The sequence below is a fragment of the Leptonychotes weddellii genome, chromosome 15, assembly GCF_054177405.1.
Source record: "Leptonychotes weddellii isolate Sample4059 chromosome 15, ASM5417740v2, whole genome shotgun sequence".
Classification (NCBI taxonomy): domain Eukaryota; kingdom Metazoa; phylum Chordata; class Mammalia; order Carnivora; family Phocidae; genus Leptonychotes; species Leptonychotes weddellii.
Window position 1 is genome coordinate 20,955,275 of NC_138383.1, and position 9,623 is coordinate 20,964,897.

Sequence of the window (9,623 nt, forward strand, 5' to 3'; positions counted from 1 at the left end):
CTTCAAACCCTCCAGTGGTTCCTCTGGGTCTGCAGGGGTGAAGTCCAAGTTCCTTAATGAGGCTCCTCCCTATGATATGACCTTTTCACCTTTACAGTCTCATTGGCCACTCCTTGCCTCAAACCTTTTACTGCACAGGGGCTGGCCAGCCTTGCGATGCCACTGGCATCATCAGTGTGAGACCTGTCCAAGTGCCTTCTTGAAATTCTTCCGTTTTTTTAAACAAGGGGCCCTGCATTTTCATTTTGCGCTGGGCCCCAGTCCTGCCTGCCTGTTGTTCCTTGCACCCCTCTTGCAGTTCGTGGACTCCAAAGCTTTGTGCAGTCTCCTCCACCTGGGACACCCCTCCACACATACCCCTCTTTCTGCAGCTCTTCCTTTAAGACTCAATTTTGGTGTTATCTTTGGGATGTCTCCTTCCCCTTCCCTAATCATCTACACGTAGCAGGTGCTCAACACATGTCTATCAGATAAACTGAACGGGAAGACAAAGTGTGACAAGTGCCACAAGAGACCTACAAACTACTACAGACGGTAAAGCGAGGCAAGGCCGGAAGGAAGCATTTCTAACGGCCTCCGGGTCGCCAGGGTCGGCGCGAGAACCCTCTCTGCGGGACCGGTAACCCCCGCACGGAAGGCTCCGCGCCCACCTGGCCGGAAGCGGTGGTAACCAGCTCTCCGGCGCCGCCTGCCGCGACCTCGCCGGCCCTGCAGCCTTTTCTCGGCGCCCCCGCCCCTCTTCAGCCCTGAGCCCGCCTCGCGTCTCCCATTGGCTATCTTCCGTTCTCCCGCCCCTCCCGGGCTCAGCCATTCGGAGCCCCGGGGTGGGTGGGGCTTGTGGCCAGGGGTGGAGCGCACATCCCGATTGGCTCGGAGGAAGGTGGCGACGTGGCCGGAGGAGGCCCGTTCGTGCCTAAACTGAGGCTCAACCAGGCCTGCGCCGGATTGGTTGTAGGGGGGGCGGGCCTGCGTCGTCGGCCGGAAGCGGAAGTGGAGGAAAGATGCAGGTGTGGGGACAGGAGCTGGGGGGAATGGGGGACTGGCCCGGGGTCCCTGGACTGAATTCAGCCCGTCGGTCCTTGGCCCGCTTCCCCGGCCTCCCTCCCGGGCGCAGCCATCGCCCCGGCCCATCATTCTGGCCCCGCAGGATGGCGGTTGGGCCCATGAAATGAGCGCGCGGGTGGCACGCCCCCTCCCCGCGCTCACGCCCCGTTCCCCTCCGTGTTTCCCGCCAGGACCATCAGCACGTGCCCATCGACATCCAGACCAGCAAGCTGCTCGGTAGGAGGGGACGCCCCGCGCAACCGGCTGTCAGGGGGAGGCCCTGCCCTTTGCCCTCTGTCACCAACAGCTGGGAGCCGTGAGGCCCCAAGGCCCCTGTTGAGGCGCTGACCACTCGCCATGAACTATGCTCCCAGCGGTGGCTACTTGCCACGCTTGAAGGAGCAGAAAGGAACCATACATAGATTCTGTACTTGACCTGCGTCTTCTACTTTGTAACATTCATAATAGGTGTCGTCAAATTATTTGGCACAGAGTAATGGCTTACTTTAAAAATGGTCAGCTACTAAGTGGCAGATATGAAATTGGAGCTTGAGTCTGTCAGGTTCCAATATCTATGCTTTTTGTATGAAAAAAAACTTTCCCTCCTTTCTTTTTAAAAGCTTCCATCTTCCCTTTATTTTAGGAGGAATAGGGACATAGACCCAGTTGGGAATAAAGACCTTTTAGTGGCCAGCCATCTCCCTGCTGTCTGTATCTGATCTAAATACCTCCTCAGTTCAGAGTCAGGCTAGGACCTCTTCATTACGACCCTTCCAGGGCAAGTGCACAACTTCTACATTTTAAAATGCTCATTGCACTAATTGATTTGATGCCAGTTTTGTCATTAAGATACATCTGTTTGACTGCCTCATCCCCTTCTGGTTCTATGACACCTACAGAATTTTTCTTTCTGAAGATTTTAGAGGAATACATCAGAGGGAGTATAACTGGCAACTAGTGTGGGACCCCAGTGTTTGACCAGTTGGCAGGTGTATTAACAAGGACAAGGTTCTGAATTCACCACCATGGACCATGTAGCCAGTCCTGTGCAGTGGCCACTTAATGGAGCTTTTTTAGAGTCATTTCAGATTTTTTTTTTTTAAAGATTTTATTTATTTATTTGAGAGAGAGAGAGCACACGAGGGGGGGGAGGGTCAGAGGGAGAAGCAGACTCCCCGCTGAGCAGGGAGCCCGACGCGGGACTGGAGCCCGACGCGGGACTCGATCCCGGGACTCCAGGGTCATGACCTGAGCCGAAGGCAGTCGCTTAACCAACTGAGCCACCCAGGCGCCCAGAGTCATTTCAGATTTGTCCTAGTTCTTCAGCACAGGTGCACTCTTGGTGTATGAGCTTGTCATTGGTTATGAAAAGGACCATGCCATTTGTTGAGTGTTTGCTCTACCAGGTGCTGTTTTAGGCACTTGACATTGTAAAATGAAGATTTTTACTAGGATTTATGGAATCCTTGCCATGTGCCAAGCATAGTGCTCCGTGTTTTACCTTCATTCCCTCTTGTATTCAGTAACTTATTATTCCCATTTTATATGTGGGGAAACTGACGCACAGAATGGCTGAGAGACTTGCTTAAGAAAGTTGATAACTAGGGGTGCCTGGGTGGCTCAGTCATTTAAAAAACGTCCGACTCTTGATATCAGCTCAGGTCATGATCTCAGGGTCATGGAATTGAGCCCTGCATTGGGCTCCATGCTCAGCTGAAGTCTGCTTGAGGTTCTCTCTCTCTCTCCCTCTGCCCCTCCCCCCTCCCCTTGCTCACATGCTCTCTTCCTCTCTCTCTGTCTCAAATAAATCTTTTCAAAAAAGTTGATAATTAGAAGCCAGGACCGTCAGAACACAAAGCCTAGCTCTTAGCTCTCTCCTACTGAGGAAACGTGCATGGCTCTCCCCCACCCACACCCTCTGCTAAAAACACAGATCTGGGCCCAGAGTCCAGGAGGTCAGTCACGTTGGTATTCTCATGGTGCCAGGTGGTACTTCACTGTTGAGAGTAGACCAGTGGTATCTAGTCCTTAGGGCGCTGTGGGTATTAGGGGCTTTGCAGTTGTTCATTCATCCGGTACTTGGCATAATCATCTTGTGTTTTCCATTGTCATGGTTAATCCCAGCCCTGAGAAAGTGGAAGTTGAAAAGCATCCTCTGTCAGTAAGAAAGATATAATTACCATGGAAGCAAAAATATTATGGAGAATTTAGAGTGGTCAAAAGTGGCACTTTAATGTCAGGACCAATTTAAAGTTTTTCTTTATCCCTGCGTGGAGGCAGTTGCTTTATAAAAGTCACACTGCGATGGAGTCCGTTTAACCCCAAGGGTCCCTTTGAGCTCCTCTTCATTCCCACGATCCCCACACCTTAACCGGTTTGCGTACAACTTTTGGCCAGTGTCTTAGCCTATTTCGCTTGAATTAATGATGGACTTTTGGCTGTGTGAATGGGAATGCTGTGCTTTGGGTGTTTCTCACATAGACTGGCTGGTCGACAGAAGGCACTGCAATCTGAAATGGCAGAGTCTGGTGTTGACCATCCGAGAGAAGATCAATGCTGCCATCCAGGACATGCCAGAGAGCGAGGAGATCGCCCAGCTGCTCTCTGGATCCTGTGAGTGCTTCTGGGCTACACCGCCAGCGCCCTCTCTTCCTTGGAGCACTGTATATCAGCTGAGCTGCTCCCTTGTTTAGCCGTAGGGCTGACCCCTAGAGAGAGATTTATTTTGGGGGTATAGATGCTGGTTTCTCCCAACACAACATGCTGAAGGGGAGAGCTGTACATGCTAAAATTCTCAGCATGTTCATCAGTCAGCCATGTGCCCAGAGTAGGTGGGGAAGATACTATAATTCCCAAAGTCTTTGTTCTTCCTTGCTTTCCAGACATTCACTACTTCCACTGCCTAAGGATCGTGGACCTCCTCAAAGGCACTGAAGCCTCCACAAAAAATATTTTTGGCCGGTACTCTTCACAGCGAATGAAGGCAAGTGTGGGCAAAGCTGGTAAGGTGCAGCTGGAAACGTCCCGTCTCCAGGGCCAGAGCCTCTGGTCTCGCTGAGGGTCCAGTGCATATGCTTATGTAGACTGTTTCCCGAGCTTTCTCTCCATCCCCAAAATTTATAGCAAAAATAGACCCTACCCCCTGGGTTTACATTTTCAGGTCTGCTGCTTTGGGGAGTGCTCATTGGAACCACGTTCTTAAAATGAAGTGGGTGGTTCAGCCAGCGTTATGAAGGAGGACAAGGGCTCTGTGTCTGGTGTGATGTGAAGGCTGGGGGAGCATCCCCTGTTTGGGGCTTGAGCTGAGATATGGCTGCTGAGCGCTCTTCCAGCTCACTTCTGTTTCTGTCCTTCCCCAGGACTGGCAGGAGATCGTAGCCCTGTATGAGAAGGACAACACCTACCTAGGTAAAGTTGCCCAGCCTGGGGGGCCCGGCGTCCGTGGGCAGCCCACTCCCCGAGTTCTGAGACACTAGGCTTCCAGGCAGCACAGTCCGTGTAGGGGAAGAGCCTGCGGTATAGATGTTTGCCAGGTGGGCAAAGAAATTCCCCAAAGAGTGTTGGGAGGAGGAGGAAGACCAGGCAGGTAGTAGGCATTGGCCGGGCCTGGCCAGGCAGGTGGGTTTTGGTCCTCCCCCGTTGACCTCTTGATGACTGACATTCTCTGCACCTCTATTCTCCCCTGGGCAGAAGAGGCATGGGTCATCTGGGGGCCACATCAGGTGCCCGAGAGAGTAATTACAGGACGCATTGTACTTTGGGGTATGTTTTCTAAAAGTCCTAATAATAATAGCTCATACTTACCGAGCATCTACTGAATGCAAGGAATTATACTCATGTTTTATGTGCATTCTCTCTCTTAATCCTCATGGTAAATATTCTTGCCCCAATGTTAGAGAAGAGGATTGGATCAGAGAGGTTGAATGACTGTGTGAGGTGCCACACTGGGAGGCCAAGCGGGTCCTAGGGGCATGCTTGCCTCGTGGCCTGGGCATCTGGGGTGAATTTCCTGGGCCCTCTTCAGTGGAGCTCTCTAGCCTCCTGGTTCGGAATGTCAGCTATGAGATCCCCTCGCTGAAGAAGCAGATCGCCAAGTGCCAACAGCTGCAGCAAGAATACAGTCGCAGGGAGGAGGAGGGCCAGGCGGGGGCGGCTGAGATGCGGGAGCGGTTCTACCACTCGTGCAAGGAGTACGGCGTCACGGTGAGCCTCGCGGGGCCTGCGCCCAGCTCTTCCGCCGCCCACCACTCCTGTCTCAGGTGTCCTCTTTCATCCTCGCTAGGGAGACAACGTCCGAAGAGAGCTGCTGGCCCTGGTGAAGGACCTGCCGAGTCAGCTGGCTGAGATCGGAGCGGGGGCTCAGGGCCTGGGCCAAGCCATCGACCTGTACCAGGCCTGTGTGGGCTTTGTGTGTGAGAGGTAAAGGACCTCAGTGTCTCTCCAGAGGGGAGGGGACGGCTGACCTCTGTTCCTGGGCTGTTCTGTCTTCTCCGCTTGTATTTTTCCCGCATCCCATTTGAGTTTGAGTTCACACGGGTGAGCCTGTGGGAGCCTCGGCCATCTGCCCGGAGGGCGTGGGCTTCCTGCGGGAGCGGCGGGAGGGTCAGCCCGGTGCTCTGTTGCAGCCCCGAAGAGCAGGTGTTGCCAATGCTGCGGTACGTGCAGAGGCGGGGGAACTGCACGGTGTACGAGTGGAGGACGGGGACAGAGCCCTCCGTGGTGGAGCGGCCACACCTCGAGGAGCCGCCTAAGCAGGTGGAAGAAGATGCGGTAAGACAGGCCTGGCGAGAGCAGCTTCCTCATCCCTCGCACACTGCTCCCCCGTCCGCCTGAGTTCAAAGTCCCAGAAGGTAGAAAGAGGGATTCGGGTGAGAGAGACTAGAGCTGGAAGGGCCCAGAAGGCCCTCCTCCTTTATTTTTCCGGGCTTCTTGAGGCCAGAGTATAGATTAACCTTGAAGAGCCTCGGCACAGCTGGTTGGCTTTGAACTAGGAATCCTTCAGTCCTGTGAACTCTCTGAAGATGGGTTGTCCTTTGGGGCGTCAGGAGGCCATTGCATTTAAACAGTGTGCTCTTGCCCCCTAGAGGGGCAGCTGAGGCCTCCAGGGAGGCGCGCCCCTTTTCTTTCACACACTTTCTTTGAGCTAACACTTTTTTCCCCTCCTAGATTGACTGGGGCGACTTTGGAGTGGAGGTGGCTTCTGAAGGGGTTGACTCTGTCATCTCTGCCCAGGCTGCTGGAATCGACTGGGGCATCTCCTTGGAATCGGACTCAAAGGTTGGGAAGCCCTTCTCTCTCAGGACTTTCTGTGATCTCTGCTTTGGGGTTAAGAGAAGTGGTGTCTGTCTTTAAGGACATTACTCGAAGTCCATAGCCCTCAGACCAGGTATAGTTCAAGGGGACGCAGAGCTTCCACAGGGACATATCAGAGGTTTGACCCTTTTTCTCCCGGTATCTGGGGGCAAGGTGTGGGGGGATAGACCGGTGGTAACTCTCCAAACAGGGATGAGGGTAGCAGCACATGTGGCCCCCACCGCCATCTTTGCTGCCAACGTCAGGGCGGCACGTCCTTCATACAGTTGAAATGTGCAGGCATTGAACTGATCAAGGGCTTTGGTTTATGCCGGCTCCTTTTGCTGGGGAAGAATCTTGCAACCCTGCTGGGGTTCTTTGCTTTCCACCCAGGAAGCTGGGGGTGATGGGATAGACTGGGGAGACGATGCTGCTTTGCAGATCACGGTGCTGGAAGCCGGAACCCAGGGTAAGCACACCCTCCCTGGAGCCCTGGCAGAAGTGGGGGCTCAGAGGTCCCTGTGTCCCCAGAAACAGTGCACTGCCGAGAGTGGGTGGCTCGCACGTCTAACTGTTTTCTCAAAATCGTGTTGATGATGTGAGAGTACGGGGACGGAGAGAAGTTTTTAAAGCTAAGTCTAGAAGCTCTCAACTTTTAGGGGTAGCGAATATGGGTCATCTTTTCTGGTGGGAGGTTCCAGGTCTGACCTGACCCCTCTGCCCAGCAGCGGGGAGGATGTAGCAGCGATCTGAGCCGCTAGAGGGCGGTGCAGGATGAAACTTGGTGGCCCCGCCGGAGCAGAGGGGGCCTTTTCAGGCCCTGAAGCCAGCTCTGTGGTCCTCCCAGACTGGCCGTTGGTCCTAGTGTCTGATTCGGGCTGGACATATGGGAGAGGGTGACCCTTCCCCCCAGGCCCCCTGGGATGAGACAGCAAGTAGCTTTAGTGCATTGAGTTTGCATCCAGATTAACCCACCAGAACCCCTCAAACTTGAGGGTCTTTTTCTCTGGTCTCCAGCAACTTTATCACTTCTCCATCTCTCTTCCCGGCAGCTCCGGAAGGTGTTGCTAGGGGCCCAGATGCCCTGACACTTCTTGAATACCCTGAGACCCGGAATCAGTTCATTGATGAGCTCATGGAGGTACCTTCATCCTCTGGGAGGACCCTTCCCATTTGTGTTCATCTCCGTCTGTTCCCTTCCCAGTGGCCTGCTGGCTGGTGAGGGCCTCGTGCAGTTTGTAGTCCTCACCTGTTCCTTTCTCTTTTTGCCCAGGGAGGCCCCTCTTAGCATCCAGGGCAGAGGAGGACAAAGGGATCACGTTTCTCTGGTAGAATAAGAATGACAAGATGTGTGGCTGGTTCCCAGATTCTTCTAGCCCTTTCTTAATCCCGGGCTTCTTAAACATGGGTTCCTGTTCCCTGAATCTTATTCCTCTCACAGAAAATACCTTCACTGGGGCAGAGAGAACCCGTCGAATTTCAGTGTTCTTAGTTATCTGAGCCACACGTAGGGAGGAAGGAGAGGTATCGAGGGCTGGGGGTGGGGGCCTGAGATGGCAGGAGGGGACGAGAAGAGTGGCAGTAGAGGCTGCTTCAGGCTCACGTTATAGTTGGTAAGTCTCTCGCAGTTAAAGTATTCAGAGGAAATAATCTCTCATCGCCCGGAGTCCAACCCTCACCTCTCATTCTTACATTCTGAGCAGTCAGAGAGTCTCCAAATTCTCTTCTTGGTTTCAACCAGATCCTCTTGTGCCCTCAGCTTGAGATCTTCTTGTCCCAGAGAGCCGTGGAGATGAGTGAGGAGGCGGACATCTTGTCCATGAGCCAGTTCCAGCTGGCTCCAGCCATCCTGCAGGGCCAGACCAAAGAGAAGATGCTCACCATGGTGTCGGCGCTGCAGGATCTGATCGGCCGGCTTGCCAGTCTTCGAATGCAGCACCTGTTTATGATCCTGGCCTCCCCGAGGTCTGGCCTTCCCGTTGACGTGAAGTGGGGTGCCGCCATCTTGAGCAGCCCCAACTCCTCGTGTTCCCCTTCTGCACAACCCCTCGGAGCTCTTCTCTGCCTTTCCTAGCAGCTCTGTCGCAGCTGGGGTCAAGGGTTCTCTTGGGGCAGGACGAGGTGGTTTGAGGTGTGCAGGCAGGCTCTGCTTCCCAAGCGGGACGGGGGACTGGGAGCCATGTGCCTTGCAGAGAGGGCGCACAGGGTGTGGAGGCCGAGAGGCCAGTTAGGGATTGGGTTTCCTGAGCCTCCCCTTTCCCAGCAGCTGAGCGGGCATGCGCAGGTGGCTCCGCTGCATCACGCACTTACCTGAGCGCCCCGCGCAGGTATGTGGACCGCGTGACTGAGTTCCTGCAGCAGAAGCTGAAGCAGGCCCAGCTGCTGGCTTTGAAGAAAGAGCTGATGGTGCAGAAGCAGAAGGAGGCCCTTCAGGAGCAGGCGGCCCTGGAGCCCAAGCTAGATCTGCTGCTGGAGAAGACCAAGGAGCTGCAGACGCTGGTGAGACGGGAAAGGCAGACCTGCCGAGGGGGAAGGCCCCCCGTCTTACAGAACGAGGCACCTTTGCCTCTCTGCTTCCCGCTCGCGGGGTGTCACTGTCTTTCAGATTGAAGCTGACATTTCCAAGAGGTACAATGGGCGCCCCGTGAACCTGATGGGAACCTCTCTATGACATTCTCCACGTTTCTACCTGCCCGTCTTCCCAGCCTTCAGGAAGGAGGGTGGGACGTCAGGGCTGATGTGGCAGGGCCCTTCCTGGCCAGAGACCAGGCGATGGGAGGATGGAAAGCTACAGGAGGGAGCCAGCATCCCTAGATGGTGGCCTTGGCAGTCGCTTATTCTCTGGCGAGGAGCTGTCTTGGTTGGCCCTGTGGCCCGTCAGCCTCGAACCACAGTTTCTGGCCCTTTTCATCATCTAGTTGAACTTAATAAAAAAGGAAGAGACTTTTGCTTCACTACTGACAGTTTCTGTTTCTCAGGGCCTTGAGTCAAGGCTGTGCGCCTGTTGGCCGGGGGTTCTTGATCCAGTGGGTTCCCAAGGCCATTGGCTGTTCCTATGGAGCCCCAGGGTAGGGACGTCCCCCCTTTGCTTCTGGTGACAGGGAGGGCCCCAGTTGAGTACAAGTGGTTCAGCAAGGGGTTCTGGGGTAGCTGAGTCGGCTGGGCCCCTTTCCCTCCGTGGCCAGGCGAGACAGCCCTACTCAGGCCAGAAGCCCAAGGGGACCAGTCAAGTGGCAGCCTTGTAGGAGCCAGCAAAGCTGTAGTTTCCTTTTAATCACAGCTTACCT

The 9,623-nt window shown here is 54.5% G+C and overlaps 1 protein-coding gene across 2 annotated transcripts; it reads left to right on the forward strand.

The window, feature by feature from the left end:
* The first annotated feature begins 885 nt into the window (after positions 1–885).
* CDK5RAP3 (CDK5 regulatory subunit associated protein 3) lies at positions 886–9,290 on the forward strand. Of its 2 annotated transcripts, none has more exons than XM_081805131.1 (14): positions 886–1,007; positions 1,236–1,281; positions 3,526–3,657; positions 3,927–4,027; positions 4,404–4,452; positions 5,069–5,247; positions 5,327–5,463; positions 5,670–5,814; positions 6,211–6,321; positions 6,730–6,805; positions 7,389–7,477; positions 8,096–8,301; positions 8,664–8,835; positions 8,942–9,290. In XM_081805131.1, exons 1-14 carry the CDS (start codon positions 1,002–1,004, stop codon positions 9,005–9,007), a joined length of 1,515 nt encoding a protein of 504 aa, XP_081661257.1. In that variant the 5' UTR covers positions 886–1,001; the 3' UTR covers positions 9,008–9,290. The 2 variants fall into 2 exon arrangements, with proteins under 2 accessions (XP_081661257.1, XP_081661258.1); XM_081805132.1 differs by having other exon boundaries at positions 1,236–1,277; positions 3,522–3,657.
* Positions 9,291–9,623: the final 333 nt, after the last annotated feature.